This window comes from Sinohyriopsis cumingii, chromosome 14 (genome assembly GCF_028554795.1).
Source record: "Sinohyriopsis cumingii isolate HCF-2022 chromosome 14, ASM2855479v2, whole genome shotgun sequence".
Classification (NCBI taxonomy): Eukaryota; Metazoa; Mollusca; class Bivalvia; order Unionida; family Unionidae; genus Sinohyriopsis; species Sinohyriopsis cumingii.
Window position 1 is genome coordinate 119,057,240 of NC_142974.1, and position 22,141 is coordinate 119,079,380.

The 22,141-nt window shown below is 34.4% G+C and overlaps 1 protein-coding gene across 1 annotated transcript in view; it reads left to right on the forward strand.

Moving 5' to 3' along the window:
* LOC149784705 (uncharacterized) overlaps positions 1-11,591 on the forward strand; it is a 74,789-nt gene extending 63,198 nt beyond the window's left edge. The window contains exon 13 of the mRNA XM_089932738.1: positions 1,879-11,591. Within this exon, the coding sequence (XP_089788864.1) occupies positions 1,879-4,055 (2,177 nt within the window). The 3' untranslated portion in view covers positions 4,056-11,591. The remainder of the gene's footprint in view (positions 1-1,878) is intronic.
* The last annotated feature ends 10,550 nt before the right edge of the window (positions 11,592-22,141 follow it).

A 22,141-nucleotide genomic window follows, 5' to 3' on the forward strand; every position in this document is an offset into this window, starting at 1 on the left:
TTTTTAATGTTGGAAAGTATATCAGATTATTGAAGCTGGGAAAGTAGCAATGGATAAACAAGTTATTTTGAATATGAAAATGGAGTTATGTGTGAGTCAACTGTCCATGCTGGATGGACAAAAACATATAATGCTGGTCACCCACTATTTCAATGGTATGTAAACATTACATGTAGGACAAGACCAATCAATTTACAGACAACTTAAAGGTTAAGTACAATTTTCATTTCTTTCCTAAAACAGCATAGCCCTGCAGCATCTTGTGTTACAAAACAATATATCCCTAGAATAAGGGTCAATATAAATTTAATAAACAAGCCTCTAAAAAATAAAGTAATAAGTAAATATATTTATTTGATCAAACTACATCTGTCCGAAAAAGCAGCATATGCTGTTAATGCACGTAAAAATCGTAACACAACATTATGAAACAGACAGTAAATCTTACATAATAAACCACTGATTCAAGAAAGTGAAACTTTCACAAATCATATTGTATTCAAACATCTTATTTTGGAGTGGAATTATCTAAAATACATTACCTTTGAGTTGTGGAAAATTGTACATAACAACCATAAAGAACATTTTCTAAGCTTGTTCCAGCTGAGTAAGCATGCTATGTATATGTCCCTTCAGACATCCGACTATGAAAGGGAGTGCTAAGCACAAAACAATATTCATACTCAGGTAAAGAATAGAATAAATTCAGAAGCAACAGATAAACGCTTACACATCTAGAAGTACAATCTTTTTTAAAGATTTTGATTTTAGTAGGGCTCTAAAACTGGAGGATGAAGAAAGATGAGGATTGAAGTGTTTGGTAAATATTGAACTATGGCCATTTTATCTCCCCCTGTTTTGCTCTAATCCCCCACTCCATACTTAAATCCTTGCAGCATCTCTGCATCAGTTATGCAGATTTGGTAAATAGCTTATGTCATGAAGATAGACATCACCAATGTAATCAGAGTTGGTAATATGCTTATATCATGCAAATATCCATCACCAATGTAATTAAATTTGGTAAATAAGCTTATATCATGAAGATGGTCATCCCCAATTTAATTAAATTTGGTAAATAGGCTTATATCAGGAAGATATCCATCACCAACGTACTTAAATTTGGTAAATGAGGTTATATCATGAAGATGGTCATCACCAATGTAATTAAATTTGGTAAATAAGCTTATATCATGAAGATGGCCACCCCCAAGGTAATCAGAGTTGATAAATAGGCTTATATCATGAAAATATCCATCACCAATGTAATTAAATTTGGTAAATAAGCTTATATCGTGAAGGTGTTGGATCATTTTTTTATGAGCAAACTCTAGGCATATTTATATGATAATCCAGCATCCAACTGGCTGTGCAAACCCTGTGCATATTTGCATGGTCATGCTGTATCTAATTTGCTGAGCTTAAACCACTAATAATAAGATATTCCTGCAGTAGATTGACCGAACTTGTTACAACTTTGATAGGAGACTCTATTTCTCGTCTAGTTACATCATCAAAATTAAGGATGAGTATGCTAATGAGCTATTAATTTCATACTGATGAAGTTTGACCAATGGTAGGCTTTAAAGCTAGTTAAACATATATCTTATTTGGATATTAAAATCATACATAGGCCATGCAAGTGATATCAGATCAACCTGAGTCTCTTGTCTCCATAGACTAATAGACTTTAAAGCCTTTTACAGTAGCAGACACATAGCTAGATAGATTGAGATAGATTTTTCATAGATATTTCTTTAATTATATTAGAAACTGAATCTTTGATTTAGTATTTACATCTCTCTTCTTGTGTTAAAATAGTGTCATACCTGGAAAACAGTTTAAATATAGTATCAGAATCATTTTTATCTATTTCAGCCCCTGCAGTTTTTTTGCAGGACCTAGCAGGCCATTCTACACAAGCCCAAACAGATGTTTCCACTCCAGCCCCAGAAGCAGATGTCATGCAAGCCCCAGCATCTAGCTCCACATCATTCACAGCTGTTGGTCTCATTCAAGCCCCAACAACAAGAGCCACAACATCCACAACAACTGGATCAACATCATCCACATCATCCAGTTCCAAAACATCTGATGTGATGCAAATTTCAATATCTAGTTTTGCAAAGACTGATGTCATGCAAGCTCCAATATCAGAATCCACAACAGCTGATACCATGCACATTCCAGCATCAGCTTCCACAACAGCTGATGTTATATCAGTCCCAGCATCTTCTGCACTATCCACAATGAATGGTGTCGAGCAAGCCTCAACAACTGGCTCTGCACCATCCCTAACATCTACAACGTCTGAGGTCATGCAAACAGCAACATCCAGTTCCACCACAACTGATGTCATGCAAGCACCAACATCTGTTTCCACATCAACTAATGTAATGCCAGCCACAACATCTGCTTCCATACCATCCACAACAACAAGTTCCTCACCATGCCCAAAATCCACTTCCACAACAGCTAATGTCATGCAAGCCCCAACATCAGGATCCACAACAACTGATGTCATGCAAGCCCAAGCATCTGCTTCCACAGCTAATGTCATGCAAACCCCAACATCAGAATCCACAACAACTAATGTCATGCAATCCCCAACATCAGGATCCACAATAACTAATGTCATGCAAGCCCCAACATCAAGATCCACAACAACTAATGGCATGCAATCCCCAACATCAGGATCCACAATAAGTAATGTCATGCAAGCCACAACATCAATATCCACAACAACTAATGTCATGCAAGGCCCAACATCAAGATCCACAACAACTAATGGCATGCAATCCCCAACATCAGGATCCACAATAATTAATATCATCCAAGCCCCAACGTCAATATCCACTACTAATGTCATGCAAGGCCCAACATCAGGATCCACAACAACTAATGTCATGCAAGCCCCAACATCAGGATCCACAACAACTAATGTCATGCAAGCCCCAACAACAGGATCCACAACAACTAATGTCATGCAAACCCCAACATCAGGATCCACAACAACTAATGTCATGCAAGCCCCAACTTCAGGATCCACAACAACTAATGTCATTCAAGCCCCAGCGTCTGGTTCCACAGCTAATGTCATACAAACCCCAACATCAGGATCCACAACAACTAATGGCATGCAAGCCTCAATATCAGGATCCACAGCAACTATCTCCAAACAAGCCCCAACATCAGTATCCACAGTAGCTGATATCTTGCAAGCCGCAGCAACTGGTTCCAAACCATCCACAACAACTGGTTCCACACCATGCCCAACAGCCACTACCACAACAGCTAATGACATGCAAGCCCCCACATCAGCATCAACAACAACGGATGTCATGCAAGGCTCTGCATTTGGTTCCACAACAAATGTCATGCAAACCCCAGCATCAGGATACACAGCAACTAATGTCGTGCAACACCCATCAGTTGATGATACTGACAGATTCATGCACATTGCATGTCTGTTGGTAAATGTTGGATCTAGGGTCCTTAGACGCCTCCTGCTATATCATATAGGCACACCAGTGTGCACTTTGGACCAATATCTTGCTAACAACAGAACAGATATTGACGATCTAAGGAAGATGAAAATACTAAATAAATCTCAAATGGACATCTTGTTTCCACAAGGCAGAAGTACCAACCTGGGTGATTATGATATCACACTTTTATCTGCCTTATTTACTAACATTGTACTTACTGTAAGTCATCAGCAACTGAACATGATACAGTTTTTGAGAGACAAAAGAAATGAAATATTTGCTCATGCAAAATCAGTCACGGTGGATTCAAATGATTACCAGACATTTTGGAATGACATACGCACAACACTGGAAGCACTAAGTAAGGAGTGTGGCGACCCAGACTTTGAGAATGAAATATCAAGAGAGATTCAAGGCATCCAGTTGTCAACAGTTCAAGGTACATCTTTCCTTGACACACTACAAACACACACCAGAAGGGTGGAAACTCTTGAAAGGCTTGTACAGGATTTGATTTCAAGTCGTGCCCATGAATCAAATAAAGCATCTGATGACAGTGACACATAACCATCTTCATACAGTATCAAGGCAAAATCAAACAATACCGAAAAACTACAGACATTGTCATGGAAACAAGAGATAGTGCACATGTATGTGATTGCACATACGTAGCTGCAACTGCGTGACTTTCTTATATTAAATCCACCCATCACATTAATTTTTGAGGATTTTGTAAAATCTGATTGCTGGCATTATTACAAGTTGTAAATAATGTTGATAGGTTATCATTCAGTGTTGCTATTATGACCTAAGATTTAAATGTGACCCCAGGATCTTGAGTCCATATATATCATGAGTATGACTTAAGACGTAATTGTCACCACTGGATTTAAGTTCACAGATATCATGATTATGGCTTCAGACCTAATTATCAACCCAAAGATCAATTCAAAATGTATTTTTCCTTGATACACTACAAAAACATTCAGAAGGATTGAAAAACACAACAGACTTGGACATACTTTGTGTGACTTGTAAACATTTTGATAACGTAACAGCTGTAGCAGGAATAGTCAGTATGCATTATGTAAGAGCTGTAAGAGCTGTTGATGTTGTCATCGAGATGGGATATACAGTACATTCCTCTGATTTTACACAAATCTTCAATAATATGACATTCTTACAGTAAACCAAGAGCCTCCCCACCCCATTTAGTTGGAGGATTGTGCAAAACCTGATTGCAGTCCTTTTATTAGTTGTAAATAATGTAAATATAACTTTGTACAGTCTACATTAGTACCTGTAATGGCAACACTATTACATACAATAAGTTGTCATAAAAGTTCATGATTTTGACTTTAACCATAATATTCAGCCCCAGGATCCAGAATCCATACATGTCATGATTTTGACTTTAAACATAATAATACTCAGTCCCAGGATCCAGAATTCATACATGTCATGATTATAACTTTAAACATAATAATACTCAGTCCCAGGATCCAGAATTCATACATGTCATGATTATAACTTTAAACATAATAATACTCAGTCCCAGGATCCAGAATTCATACATGTCATGATTTTGACTTTAAACATAATAATACTCAGTCCCAGGATCCAGAATTCATACATGTCATGATTATAACTTTAAACATAATAATACTCAGTCCCAGGATCCAGAATTCATACATGTCATGATTATAACTTTAAACATAATAATACTCAGTCCCAGGATCCAGAATTCATACATGTCATGATCATTCATTTACATTTTAACTGTCGACCCCTGGATCAAGAATTCCTATTTGTAGCGATTATGACTGGAGACATTAATTATCTCCCCATGGAATACAATTCCCGATATATTAAGAGTATGGCTACATTCTTAATTCTCAGTCGATGAATAACGACTTGAGATATGTCATGATTATAACTTAAACATTTAATTGTCAGCCACTGAATCGTGAGTTCAGATATGTCATGATTATCTGGATCTTGAATTTAGATATAGCATGAGTATGCCTTCAAACATCATTGTCTGCCCTTGAATATTGTAATATGTAATACGGTAGAAAGATATAGAGTTATGGCCCTTGATCCCTGTAACATAGCTGCTATTAATGCAGAACTTAGTGAACCCCCTTGCTTCCATATTTGTTATTAAATATAAATCAATTTCTGAGTGAAGCTTCATCTCGCAAGAATTTGGAGAGTATTGATGATAATCATAGTTTAATGTATCTAATTGCAATGACGATGTGTTTGTTTACATTCAAAGTGTCCACATATTGCTCATTACTGTGACAATGTTTACATTCAAAGTGTTCACATATGGCTCATTACTGTGATGATATGTTTGTTTACATTAAAAGTGTTCACACATGGCCCATTACTGTGACGATGTGTTTGCTAACATTCAGGGTGTTCAATGGTATGTTGTTTCCTCTTGAATATCCTTTTCACATGTCATTTCACCCTGCCAGGATTTAAATGCAAGGAATTTGATTACATTCAAAAATCGTTATATTAACAGATCATGTCTTATCAAAATTCACAATCACAACATGGTTGACTGCGCTTGAACCTACATCACGTAAAACATTAAATCTTCTGATGGTTCAGAGCTATATTCAGCACAGAAGAACTCGCTTATCAATTTGTAGCCGATAAGATCATAAGGCCAAATGAGTCTGCAAGACTGTCAGTTCAGGAATTGTTCATAGTTTTATTCAATCGGGACAAATCTTTTATCAATTTTTTAACTCACCAAACCGTAATGTACAAATTATAATATGTCCTTGCATCAGTAATTCATCCATAATCAATTTTTTCTTTCCATTCTAAAGGCCATATTTATGATTCAGCTTTGATCAAACTTGAAATATAAAGTTATATAACCTAGGTCTTTGCGGATTTCAAAACAGACCAAAATTCAATCATATTATTGAGGTTATCTTGCATCTGATTGGCTACACTTATTATCACATAGTAGGACATTTTTCTGGCTAAATTTTGATCCAACTTCAAACAGTTCAATATTGAGTGACTTCCGCATATAAAGACGAGATGATATCTGTTGAGTTTGGCATGCTTGATTTTTTAAACCTGATTTGGATCAAAACTTAAAATTCGGGCTTCTATCAGCATGGCCTCAGAAAAGTTTTAAAGTGAGTAAGATCTATGCATATTAATGTGCTGATCATGCATATGATTGGCTTGCATTTTGACCAATTAAGAAGACATAATTTTCTGTCTGTTTTCATGAAACTTATAATATGGATTTATCTAGTCATGATCTAAGATAAATTTGATAATGAGCAAGTTCTATGCATAGTAATGAGGTGATCTTGCATCTAGGTTAAATGAACATGATCTCCAGTTTGTGAGTTGGTTTGCATAGGGTTATGTTATGTTATTGGTAAGATGAACATGATTTCTAATTTTGGCGTTGTTTTGCTAAGGGTTATGTTATGCTATAGGTAAAAAGAACATGATATCTAGTGTTATATGATGCTATATAGGTAAAATCAAAAGGATGTCTTATTTGCAAGTTGGTTTTCATAGGTTATATTATGTTCCAACAAAACTACACATGCCAGTTTAGTGAGGTGTTCAGATGTTAAGATATTAATCTGGTGAACAATATCAGGTTGATTCAGCCCAAGCAGTACAATTTCAGTTGACTCTTTTCCAGGTCATTTCTCCATCAAATACATTACCCGACCACCTTACTTCTGCTACCTCCAGAATCCAGCCCTCAATAAGCTTGAAAAGGTACCTCTCTCTCTTTATGTGGACCAAGGGAAGTAACTTGTACAGATTAACTCCCATAACCCGACTTGGTGGCACTCTGTATACTATCATTTTAATTTTCACTGCAAACTGCCAACAGGCCTCTGAACCACTGTGATTCTATTTATACTAGCCATCAAATGTCCTTTTTGGTGGTACAATAAATCTGACAATCATACTATATAGTGTATACATTTTTGTATATTTTGATGACATGTTATAGATGTTACCATTTCATATGACATTATCTGTTTACATTGGTGCAATCACTACTGAAATTGTGCAAGTTTGAATCCTACTGTTGGACCAGCCTGGGTCAGCTACTGTATGATGTCCTTGGGCAAGGGAGTTTACTCCAACTACCAAGGCAAAAAATAACCTACTTGTGTTGTGCCATAAAACACAGAACCAACACAGTTTTTTGGATCTTTTAGAAACATCTTTTTTAATTATCAATCTATTTATTAATTACTGTTTCCTTAAGTCCTTGATAATTCCATTAGTAACAGTTTTTCTGATTCTTTTCACCGATTAGCGTTGATGTATGATGTCTTACTACTTGTGTGTTCAATTCTATTTTTTAACACATTAACCCCTGGAGGTTTTTGTCGTTTTTGCCTGAAATTCGAGTAGGAAACACATTTTGAAAGCTATATATTAATACATCCTAATACATCAACTTTCAGGTGATTTTCCAAGAACCTAATGGCTAGTTGTGTTAGAAATATCGTTTTTTATTTGCTATTTGGCTTGCGCATGAGAAGAAGGGTAAAAGTTCGAGTTCTTTTTTTCTTTGTTTATTTTTGCTTACTAGACCCTTTATTTCCGTATGAAGACCACTCTTTCATTGCAAATGCCCATCTTGTCCTACATTTGCAAAGGTTCATCTGTCTGTTTGCAGTTCATAATGGTCTGCCTTTGATCTGAGACCGAAATATCTAAACTCTGGACACAAAATTGGATTCCGACCACGAGCAAATTTTGGGTGGAAAAAAATCAAGTCTAAAAATGAAGTTTTTTCCTCTGTATTTTGTAGTGCAACTAAAACTTCGAGATTATTTGGTATCATTGTAGAGCTACATCTGTCTACCTGTCCATACTGCCACCCATTTTAGTGTCATACTTGACCTTGACGCTACATAGCTCAGCAGTAGGCTACTACCTCCTGCCACGTAAACACGTCACCAGGAGTTAAGGTGATAAATATGCATTATCTCATACTGAATTTATATTTTCAGCCAGTCTGTAACAACATGGCTATTAAATGTTTTAAGGTCATGGAAGACAATACAAAATTCTGCCTTGCCTGCACTAAATGCTCATAAACCATAAACAGTAAGGTCTGTTCTTAATGCACAGATGTATGTTTCATGATTCTTCAAAAACATATCAAGTACAAGGAGAAAAGTGACCCATCCATATCTAGTGATTGAGACATTTTAAGTTTATACCCTTCCTCTCACTCATCATCTAGTTTACATGTGGATGCTGGAATGCTTCCCCTCCACCATTTAGATGGGGATGTTGGAATGCTTTCCCTACACCATTTAAATGGGGATGCTGGAATGCCTCCCCTCTACCATTTACACTGCATCATATGGAGGACAGAAGGATTCTAACATATTTTGGATCTGAATTTTAAACCTTTGTAAAGTAGAATATTGACAATTGAATATGATGCAGTTGCAACATACAAAGCTGGGGAACCCACTGTTACAATTACAGCACCCAGCCTAGACATGATATAGGTGGAGATGCCAGGCCTATCCGAGTGCCATTTTATTTTGCCTCCCAATATAGCCAGCATCATTCTTATTAGCAGACTCCTCCAGTCTTCATTGTGGAGAGGATCTCTTCAGCTAGATGGGCCTCCACTTCAGAAGTATAGGAAATATGCAGTATTTTAGTGACAGGTCTTGTGCAAATGATGTCACACCACTGTCAGCCTCCATTACCCAGCTGACTTGAACTTTGCACTTTCTCTTCTAAAGTATGAAGGTATCACCAGCAACTATTAAGGGATGTTGCTCTATGATTTCTGACAAATTCAGACATCATGGACATCTGATCATTAGCTGCGACAAAGATTTCAGGCTTCCAGAACAACATTGACCACTCCTGAGCTCACGTTACTAACCCCGTTCCCAATGTGGAATCTATTACGGGTTTTGACATGACGCAACTTTGTATAAGTTTGAACCTGTGTCAACACTCAACGCTGATCTCTCACAAGAACAGGAATGTCTGATGAGGATTTTGGCTAATGAAATATGAGCTACTTCTACAAGCCTTGCATCTGAGTGCAGTATCTCAATATAGTGTAATCATATGGGTGACATGCCGAGTCTTCTTTCTACATGACATCATAAAACATGGAGCTGAGTCTAGTTGGTCCCAAGGTTGCTTCTTAGTCACCAGAACATGTCACTCCTGGCAGAACCACATCCTCGGCTAGGGCTTGTCAACTTTTGCTGGAATCGCCCTAGAAGAAACAATCCTTTGCTAGAATGCACATGGTAGTTCCTCTGCTATAGTGCACATGATAGCTTCTTGCAGACATTTATATATACACACGTTTATATTCGGCAGTGTTAGCTGTTGCTAGGAGAGTGTTACCATTAAACATAGATAACCTTTGACCCTACACAGTGCATCATGGTAGAGATTGGATGCTCAGCAGTTCCTCCTCTTATATTTTGTAACGCTAATGTGATTCCGCAATGTATTTTATGCGGAAAGAATAATTTTACAGTGCAATCATATGTCTCTGAAAATACTTACTCAATCACATTTTCATAAATCCCTCCCAACCCTCCTCACAAAGTGTGCTTTATGTCCTAGACAGTACCCGAGTTAAAACAGATGATATCCATTGTTGCAGAGTGCCAAATACATGTAACAGGATAAGGAGAAATAATCTACAGAGTTACTTCTCTTTGTCTATGCATACTACAGACAGACGTTTTCTGGTCTGTGGAAGGGCTTGATTCTGGAGGTAGCAGTAGTAATTTCTTAAAGTTAATGTGATTGGGAATGTATTTTAGGAGAAACACAATTTACTAAAATACAATTTTCTGTTTACATTAGTTCGTGCTCTTTGGACTAAAAAATTTACTTTTGTGTGACAATAAGATGGATAATTTTCCAAATTTCCCTATTAACCATGTCTACTGAAACTAGTAATCAGCCATTTAAGATGTGGGAGGGGGAAAGAGCCTACGATTTTCACAATAAATATCAGCTCCTCTCTCTCTCCAAAAATGAAATGATCAGTCTCTTAGTGTCAGTTTTATTTGCAGAGTCATCCAAGTAATGGAACTTCATAAAGTAAAAGAAAATATTTAGATAAAAACATCCTATAGAAAAATACTGTCACAGGAAAGCATTACTGTTATAACAAGTATTTTTCATCAAAATGTTAGTGTAAAGATATAGCATGCTTTTGTCAGGTAAAACAGGTTTAAATGATTATTAGATATCTTTAGAATTTTATAATGTGCAGCATTAATGCTTTCTTGATGATGTTTGAGGAATAAGGGAACTTGTTTACAGATTGATTGTGTGTTTTATAAAGCAAGAATCATTCCATTGCATGAACGTTGGATGCTGTTAAAAACTGCCGAAAATAGCTGCAAGTGAAAGGATGATGCTATAAAGATCTAAGATGTACAATGTTTTATACCTACGACCGATAGCCCAGAAAGGTTATGTGATGGTTGTCCATTACAATTATTGGACAATATATTATCTCCATTGCTTATAGCCCAGAAAGCTTATGTGATGGTTGTCCATTACAGTTATTGTACAAACTTTTGTCTCCATTGCTTCTAGTTTAGAAGAGCTTATTAGATGGATGTCCATTACAACATTACAATTATTGTCCAAACTATAATCGTTATTGTTTATAACCATGATGAACTCATTTGATGTATGTCCTTTACATGTATTGTACAATGATTTACCTCTCCTGCTCATAGACCAGACTTGCTTTTGGGATGGTTTTCTATTACAATTATTGTACAGTTTTGTATCTCAACAGTTATATTGCTCATAGCCTAGATGCGCTTATGGGATGGTAGTCCTTTACAATTATTTTAATTTTTTTCTTATCTCCATTGCCCATAGTGCACAAGAGCATATAGGACGCATGTCCATCTGTCCATCAACACTTTTCATGATGCAGTTGAAATTTCATTACATGTTGACTTTTCATTTCCTCTTGTAGCTCACTTTAATCATTTGTTCCTTGTTTTTATTTCATACTTGGTATCATCGAGAAAAGAAAATAAATTCCGTATGCCTATACTATACAGTGATTATCGAAATGCTACTTTGGGGGTGGTAGTAAATAGTAAATAGAAATGACAACTACCAAGATGATATTTACAGATTCATTCAAGTGTAGGTAAGCTGGTATCCTGGTCCACATTATTACATAACTCGAGGAGACAAAAATTAATTTCACAGTTCATCATCATGTTGATATTTCATGACTTTAAAAGGAATAATTGATCATAGCCTTCTAACATCAAAAACGAGTAAGACTATTTCTTTACCAATGAACGTATTCGAAACCTTCCACTTAATTAAATACCGTTTCCCGAGTCATGATGTGAAGAGACATAGATTATTGAAGGAACTAGATATTTTAATTTCTCTAATTAGCAATACAGATCCATAAATAATCGAAATACCAACGATTCATTGCCCATTTTTTCAGCTAAATCATATTAGCGTTTCAATCATTAATTTGATAAACTTTTGGTCACACTTTTCAAAATAGTACACAGTGTTATGCCGGTGTATCTGGTTTCAGTCAACAGCGTCAACTTTAGCATGTTTACAGCATGACATTTCTCGTTCACCGCACCATCGTAATATATATCTTGTTCATGAAGTGAGCTATTTCGTGCAACAAGGAATGACAATATTAGTTATATGTACTTTTTATGCTTAAAATATCCCAGTTTTAATTCATAGATGTGTAGACTTATTTCGGCAGACGTGATTTGAACGTTCATTCATGCGAAGCACATGTTGTGTATTACCGCTACGATGTGTTGTCGACGGATGTTGGAATAAACGTATTTTGAACTGATTTGACATTTTGATCACACGGCTTGTCTACTTACATCTTAAATGTCTGATGCCTTGTGTAGCTACACTTTATTTCTATAATTCGTGTGAAAATCTGTAGAATTAATTCTTTAGCGTGTCCCGTGTTGTTGGGTCTTCATGTTTATACGATTACGTCACTTTCAGCAGAGAATATTTGATGCTTGATTTTGATTGGTCAGTAAATCTTTCTTGCCCGATGATCGCAAGTGCTAAATTCTGATTGGTCAATAATAATATTATAAAAGCAGGTCAGCGTTTAGGTGGCGCTATACAGTTTCGCATTTTGCATAGGGTTAGGAATTTAAAGAAAAAGAATGTCCCCGGCTTTCCTCACTGGTTATACTGGCTATTTAAAAAAGACCTTGTATATCTTAGGTATATTGCAAAGAACCTTTAATTCCCTTTATTTTGGTGTATGATTGATGGGTGTACTATGGGTTATAGAGTATACAGCTTGGCCTTACTTCAAATGTGCACCTTTCAAAAAAGTGCTAGCTCTACTTGGTCATTTTCACTTCCTGAACTTCAGAGGTCAATTGTATAAAAAAGAGCCGATAACTTTTTTTACATTTTATATATTTGGTAATTCATTCATTGCACTTTCAGAAGCTGGTATTGTCTAGTCTGGCAAAATTCATTTTCCCTATTTTAATAGCTGCTATGTATAGTGTACTTTAGACTAATTCAGACTGATTTTTTAACACAAGGGAGCAGTCATTTTAGTTAGCAGTGTGCTTAAATCATGTAAAATTTCCAAAAGTACAATATCAAAAAGAAATATCATCCACATTACATTAATGTAGCATAGAGGTATGCAAACATTCTCTCCACTGTGCATGTTTTAAATGCCAACTACTTCACCTTACATACGTCACTCTCTCAAAAGTACATATTATCTGGTGAGCGCCACCATAAAGAAGATGTAGGTATTATTTTTTTATGATTTAATTATGTTTATATGGCTGAAACATTTAAGTCGCAAGCATCAAAACAATCCTTATGAATAATTCTCCTGCCTTTTTCCCCACAGAACAGTATTTATGAGTGTCAGAGTCTCTAACAAGTCCAGCCTACCCCCCCCCCATGATAAAAGTGAGCTATTTTAAGAATGCACATTACATTTTGTAAACATAGCAACCAATGTTATGCTGAATGACAGGAACATGAAACTAGCCAGAATTATTTCTGAGATATCAACAATGAATTTTACAATTAGAAAAGGGAGGTAACTCATCAGCTTCATAAAGGTCAAAGGTCAAAGTGTAAAATATTTGCCTATTGTTTAATATGGAAGAGGCGAATTCACTTTCTCTTCATTTATTTTTTTATTTCATTGCAAATAAATGAAAAGAAACATTTTCACCATATATTTCTGTCACTTATTGCAACAGTTTTAAATTTAAGTTGACTCTATAACTATATTCTAAGTCTTCTAATTTCCCCATAATTAAGGTCACTACTCACACAAACATACCTCATGGCAAATTATGTAAGCAAGAGAAAAATGATCATAATTAGCTTATTTTCATGCTTAAATGCAATATGAATGTACCATTTTATTCAGAACATCATACATAATTATATGAAAATAAAAAAAAATAATTGCAAACATTTTTTTATTTTCTTTAAGGTGGCGCTATACAGTTTCGCATTTTGCATAGGGTTAGGAATTTAAAGAAAAAGAATGTCCCCGGCTTTCCTCACTGGTTATACTGGCTATTTAAAAAAGACCTTGTATATCTTAGGTATATTGCAAAGAACCTTTAATTCCCTTTATTTTGGTGTATGATTGATGGGTGTACTATGGGTTATAGAGTATACAGCTTGGCCTTACTTCAAATGTGCACCTTTCAAAAAAGTGCTAGCTCTACTTGGTCATTTTCACTTCCTGAACTTCAGAGGTCAATTGTATAAAAAAGAGCCGATAACTTTTTTTACATTTTATATATTTGGTAATTCATTCATTGCACTTTCAGAAGCTGGTATTGTCTAGTCTGGCAAAATTCATTTTCCCTATTTTAATAGCTGCTATGTATAGTGTACTTTAGACTAATTCAGACTGATTTTTTAACACAAGGGAGCAGTCATTTTAGTTAGCAGTGTGCTTAAATCATGTAAAATTTCCAAAAGTACAATATCAAAAAGAAATATCATCCACATTACATTAATGTAGCATAGAGGTATGCAAACATTCTCTCCACTGTGCATGTTTTAAATGCCAACTACTTCACCTTACATACGTCACTCTCTCAAAAGTACATATTATCTGGTGAGCGCCACCATAAAGAAGATGTAGGTATTATTTTTTTATGATTTAATTATGTTTATATGGCTGAAACATTTAAGTCGCAAGCATCAAAACAATCCTTATGAATAATTCTCCTGCCTTTTTCCCCACAGAACAGTATTTATGAGTGTCAGAGTCTCTAACAAGTCCAGCCTACCCCCCCCCCATGATAAAAGTGAGCTATTTTAAGAATGCACATTACATTTTGTAAACATAGCAACCAATGTTATGCTGAATGACAGGAACATGAAACTAGCCAGAATTATTTCTGAGATATCAACAATGAATTTTACAATTAGAAAAGGGAGGTAACTCATCAGCTTCATAAAGGTCAAAGGTCAAAGTGTAAAATATTTGCCTATTGTTTAATATGGAAGAGGCGAATTCACTTTCTCTTCATTTATTTTTTTATTTCATTGCAAATAAATGAAAAGAAACATTTTCACCATATATTTCTGTCACTTATTGCAACAGTTTTAAATTTAAGTTGACTCTATAACTATATTCTAAGTCTTCTAATTTCCCCATAATTAAGGTCACTACTCACACAAACATACCTCATGGCAAATTATGTAAGCAAGAGAAAAATGATCATAATTAGCTTATTTTCATGCTTAAATGCAATATGAATGTACCATTTTATTCAGAACATCATACATAATTATATGAAAATAAAAAAAAATAATTGCAAACATTTTTTTATTTTCTTTAAGGTGGCGCTATACAGTTTCGCATTTTGCATAGGGTTAGGAATTTAAAGAAAAAGAATGTCCCCGGCTTTCCTCACTGGTTATACTGGCTATTTAAAAAAGACCTTGTATATCTTAGGTATATTGCAAAGAACCTTTAATTCCCTTTATTTTGGTGTATGATTGATGGGTGTACTATGGGTTATAGAGTATACAGCTTGGCCTTACTTCAAATGTGCACCTTTCAAAAAAGTGCTAGCTCTACTTGGTCATTTTCACTTCCTGAACTTCAGAGGTCAATTGTATAAAAAAGAGCCGATAACTTTTTTTACATTTTATATATTTGGTAATTCATTCATTGCACTTTCAGAAGCTGGTATTGTCTAGTCTGGCAAAATTCATTTTCCCTATTTTAATAGCTGCTATGTATAGTGTACTTTAGACTAATTCAGACTGATTTTTTAACACAAGGGAGCAGTCATTTTAGTTAGCAGTGTGCTTAAATCATGTAAAATTTCCAAAAGTACAATATCAAAAAGAAATATCATCCACATTACATTAATGTAGCATAGAGGTATGCAAACATTCTCTCCACTGTGCATGTTTTAAATGCCAACTACTTCACCTTACATACGTCACTCTCTCAAAAGTACATATTATCTGGTGAGCGCCACCATAAAGAAGATGTAGGTATTATTTTTTTATGATTTAATTATGTTTATATGGCTGAAACATTTAAGTCGCAAGCATCAAAACAATCCTTATGAATAATTCTCCTGCCTTTTTCCCCACAGAACAGTATTTATGAGTGTCAGAGTCTCTAACAAGTCCAGCCTACCCCCCCCCCATGATAAAAGTGAGCTATTTTAAGAATGCACATTACATTTTGTAAACATAGCAACCAATGTTATGCTGAATGACAGGAACATGAAACTAGCCAGAATTATTTCTGAGATATCAACAATGAATTTTACAATTAGAAAAGGGAGGTAACTCATCAGCTTCATAAAGGTCAAAGGTCAAAGTGTAAAATATTTGCCTATTGTTTAATATGGAAGAGGCGAATTCACTTTCTCTTCATTTATTTTTTTATTTCATTGCAAATAAATGAAAAGAAACATTTTCACCATATATTTCTGTCACTTATTGCAACAGTTTTAAATTTAAGTTGACTCTATAACTATATTCTAAGTCTTCTAATTTCCCCATAATTAAGGTCACTACTCACACAAACATACCTCATGGCAAATTATGTAAGCAAGAGAAAAATGATCATAATTAGCTTATTTTCATGCTTAAATGCAATATGAATGTACCATTTTATTCAGAACATCATACATAATTATATGAAAATAAAAAAAAATAATTGCAAACATTTTTTTATTTTCTTTAAGGTGGCGCTATACAGTTTCGCATTTTGCATAGGGTTAGGAATTTAAAGAAAAAGAATGTCCCCGGCTTTCCTCACTGGTTATACTGGCTATTTAAAAAAGACCTTGTATATCTTAGGTATATTGCAAAGAACCTTTAATTCCCTTTATTTTGGTGTATGATTGATGGGTGTACTATGGGTTATAGAGTATACAGCTTGGCCTTACTTCAAATGTGCACCTTTCAAAAAAGTGCTAGCTCTACTTGGTCATTTTCACTTCCTGAACTTCAGAGGTCAATTGTATAAAAAAGAGCCGATAACTTTTTTTACATTTTATATATTTGGTAATTCATTCATTGCACTTTCAGAAGCTGGTATTGTCTAGTCTGGCAAAATTCATTTTCCCTATTTTAATAGCTGCTATGTATAGTGTACTTTAGACTAATTCAGACTGATTTTTTAACACAAGGGAGCAGTCATTTTAGTTAGCAGTGTGCTTAAATCATGTAAAATTTCCAAAAGTACAATATCAAAAAGAAATATCATCCACATTACATTAATGTAGCATAGAGGTATGCAAACATTCTCTCCACTGTGCATGTTTTAAATGCCAACTACTTCACCTTACATACGTCACTCTCTCAAAAGTACATATTATCTGGTGAGCGCCACCATAAAGAAGATGTAGGTATTATTTTTTTATGATTTAATTATGTTTATATGGCTGAAACATTTAAGTCGCAAGCATCAAAACAATCCTTATGAATAATTCTCCTGCCTTTTTCCCCACAGAACAGTATTTATGAGTGTCAGAGTCTCTAACAAGTCCAGCCTACCCCCCCCCCATGATAAAAGTGAGCTATTTTAAGAATGCACATTACATTTTGTAAACATAGCAACCAATGTTATGCTGAATGACAGGAACATGAAACTAGCCAGAATTATTTCTGAGATATCAACAATGAATTTTACAATTAGAAAAGGGAGGTAACTCATCAGCTTCATAAAGGTCAAAGGTCAAAGTGTAAAATATTTGCCTATTGTTTAATATGGAAGAGGCGAATTCACTTTCTCTTCATTTATTTTTTTATTTCATTGCAAATAAATGAAAAGAAACATTTTCACCATATATTTCTGTCACTTATTGCAACAGTTTTAAATTTAAGTTGACTCTATAACTATATTCTAAGTCTTCTAATTTCCCCATAATTAAGGTCACTACTCACACAAACATACCTCATGGCAAATTATGTAAGCAAGAGAAAAATGATCATAATTAGCTTATTTTCATGCTTAAATGCAATATGAATGTACCATTTTATTCAGAACATCATACATAATTATATGAAAATAAAAAAAAATAATTGCAAACATTTTTTTATTTTCTTTAAGGTGGCGCTATACAGTTTCGCATTTTGCATAGGGTTAGGAATTTAAAGAAAAAGAATGTCCCCGGCTTTCCTCACTGGTTATACTGGCTATTTAAAAAAGACCTTGTATATCTTAGGTATATTGCAAAGAACCTTTAATTCCCTTTATTTTGGTGTATGATTGATGGGTGTACTATGGGTTATAGAGTATACAGCTTGGCCTTACTTCAAATGTGCACCTTTCAAAAAAGTGCTAGCTCTACTTGGTCATTTTCACTTCCTGAACTTCAGAGGTCAATTGTATAAAAAAGAGCCGATAACTTTTTTTACATTTTATATATTTGGTAATTCATTCATTGCACTTTCAGAAGCTGGTATTGTCTAGTCTGGCAAAATTCATTTTCCCTATTTTAATAGCTGCTATGTATAGTGTACTTTAGACTAATTCAGACTGATTTTTTAACACAAGGGAGCAGTCATTTTAGTTAGCAGTGTGCTTAAATCATGTAAAATTTCCAAAAGTACAATATCAAAAAGAAATATCATCCACATTACATTAATGTAGCATAGAGGTATGCAAACATTCTCTCCACTGTGCATGTTTTAAATGCCAACTACTTCACCTTACATACGTCACTCTCTCAAAAGTACATATTATCTGGTGAGCGCCACCATAAAGAAGATGTAGGTATTATTTTTTTATGATTTAATTATGTTTATATGGCTGAAACATTTAAGTCGCAAGCATCAAAACAATCCTTATGAATAATTCTCCTGCCTTTTTCCCCACAGAACAGTATTTATGAGTGTCAGAGTCTCTAACAAGTCCAGCCTACCCCCCCCCCATGATAAAAGTGAGCTATTTTAAGAATGCACATTACATTTTGTAAACATAGCAACCAATGTTATGCTGAATGACAGGAACATGAAACTAGCCAGAATTATTTCTGAGATATCAACAATGAATTTTACAATTAGAAAAGGGAGGTAACTCATCAGCTTCATAAAGGTCAAAGGTCAAAGTGTAAAATATTTGCCTATTGTTTAATATGGAAGAGGCGAATTCACTTTCTCTTCATTTATTTTTTTATTTCATTGCAAATAAATGAAAAGAAACATTTTCACCATATATTTCTGTCACTTATTGCAACAGTTTTAAATTTAAGTTGACTCTATAACTATATTCTAAGTCTTCTAATTTCCCCATAATTAAGGTCACTACTCACACAAACATACCTCATGGCAAATTATGTAAGCAAGAGAAAAATGATCATAATTAGCTTATTTTCATGCTTAAATGCAATATGAATGTACCATTTTATTCAGAACATCATACATAATTATATGAAAATAAAAAAAAATAATTGCAAACATTTTTTTATTTTCTTTAAGGTGGCGCTATACAGTTTCGCATTTTGCATAGGGTTAGGAATTTAAAGAAAAAGAATGTCCCCGGCTTTCCTCACTGGTTATACTGGCTATTTAAAAAAGACCTTGTATATCTTAGGTATATTGCAAAGAACCTTTAATTCCCTTTATTTTGGTGTATGATTGATGGGTGTACTATGGGTTATAGAGTATACAGCTTGGCCTTACTTCAAATGTGCACCTTTCAAAAAAGTGCTAGCTCTACTTGGTCATTTTCACTTCCTGAACTTCAGAGGTCAATTGTATAAAAAAGAGCCGATAACTTTTTTTACATTTTATATATTTGGTAATTCATTCATTGCACTTTCAGAAGCTGGTATTGTCTAGTCTGGCAAAATTCATTTTCCCTATTTTAATAGCTGCTATGTATAGTGTACTTTAGACTAATTCAGACTGATTTTTTAACACAAGGGAGCAGTCATTTTAGTTAGCAGTGTGCTTAAATCATGTAAAATTTCCAAAAGTACAATATCAAAAAGAAATATCATCCACATTACATTAATGTAGCATAGAGGTATGCAAACATTCTCTCCACTGTGCATGTTTTAAATGCCAACTACTTCACCTTACATACGTCACTCTCTCAAAAGTACATATTATCTGGTGAGCGCCACCATAAAGAAGATGTAGGTATTATTTTTTTATGATTTAATTATGTTTATATGGCTGAAACATTTAAGTCGCAAGCATCAAAACAATCCTTATGAATAATTCTCCTGCCTTTTTCCCCACAGAACAGTATTTATGAGTGTCAGAGTCTCTAACAAGTCCAGCCTACCCCCCCCCCATGATAAAAGTGAGCTATTTTAAGAATGCACATTACATTTTGTAAACATAGCAACCAATGTTATGCTGAATGACAGGAACATGAAACTAGCCAGAATTATTTCTGAGATATCAACAATGAATTTTACAATTAGAAAAGGGAGGTAACTCATCAGCTTCATAAAGGTCAAAGGTCAAAGTGTAAAATATTTGCCTATTGTTTAATATGGAAGAGGCGAATTCACTTTCTCTTCATTTATTTTTTTATTTCATTGCAAATAAATGAAAAGAAACATTTTCACCATATATTTCTGTCACTTATTGCAACAGTTTTAAATTTAAGTTGACTCTATAACTATATTCTAAGTCTTCTAATTTCCCCATAATTAAGGTCACTACTCACACAAACATACCTCATGGCAAATTATGTAAGCAAGAGAAAAATGATCATAATTAGCTTATTTTCATGCTTAAATGCAATATGAATGTACCATTTTATTCAGAACATCATACATAATTATATGAAAATAAAAAAAAATAATTGCAAACATTTTTTTATTTTCTTTAAGGTGGCGCTATACAGTTTCGCATTTTGCATAGGGTTAGGAATTTAAAGAAAAAGAATGTCCCCGGCTTTCCTCACTGGTTATACTGGCTATTTAAAAAAGACCTTGTATATCTTAGGTATATTGCAAAGAACCTTTAATTCCCTTTATTTTGGTGTATGATTGATGGGTGTACTATGGGTTATAGAGTATACAGCTTGGCCTTACTTCAAATGTGCACCTTTCAAAAAAGTGCTAGCTCTACTTGGTCATTTTCACTTCCTGAACTTCAGAGGTCAATTGTATAAAAAAGAGCCGATAACTTTTTTTACATTTTATATATTTGGTAATTCATTCATTGCACTTTCAGAAGCTGGTATTGTCTAGTCTGGCAAAATTCATTTTCCCTATTTTAATAGCTGCTATGTATAGTGTACTTTAGACTAATTCAGACTGATTTTTTAACACAAGGGAGCAGTCATTTTAGTTAGCAGTGTGCTTAAATCATGTAAAATTTCCAAAAGTACAATATCAAAAAGAAATATCATCCACATTACATTAATGTAGCATAGAGGTATGCAAACATTCTCTCCACTGTGCATGTTTTAAATGCCAACTACTTCACCTTACATACGTCACTCTCTCAAAAGTACATATTATCTGGTGAGCGCCACCATAAAGAAGATGTAGGTATTATTTTTTTATGATTTAATTATGTTTATATGGCTGAAACATTTAAGTCGCAAGCATCAAAACAATCCTTATGAATAATTCTCCTGCCTTTTTCCCCACAGAACAGTATTTATGAGTGTCAGAGTCTCTAACAAGTCCAGCCTACCCCCCCCCCATGATAAAAGTGAGCTATTTTAAGAATGCACATTACATTTTGTAAACATAGCAACCAATGTTATGCTGAATGACAGGAACATGAAACTAGCCAGAATTATTTCTGAGATATCAACAATGAATTTTACAATTAGAAAAGGGAGGTAACTCATCAGCTTCATAAAGGTCAAAGGTCAAAGTGTAAAATATTTGCCTATTGTTTAATATGGAAGAGGCGAATTCACTTTCTCTTCATTTATTTTTTTATTTCATTGCAAATAAATGAAAAGAAACATTTTCACCATATATTTCTGTCACTTATTGCAACAGTTTTAAATTTAAGTTGACTCTATAACTATATTCTAAGTCTTCTAATTTCCCCATAATTAAGGTCACTACTCACACAAACATACCTCATGGCAAATTATGTAAGCAAGAGAAAAATGATCATAATTAGCT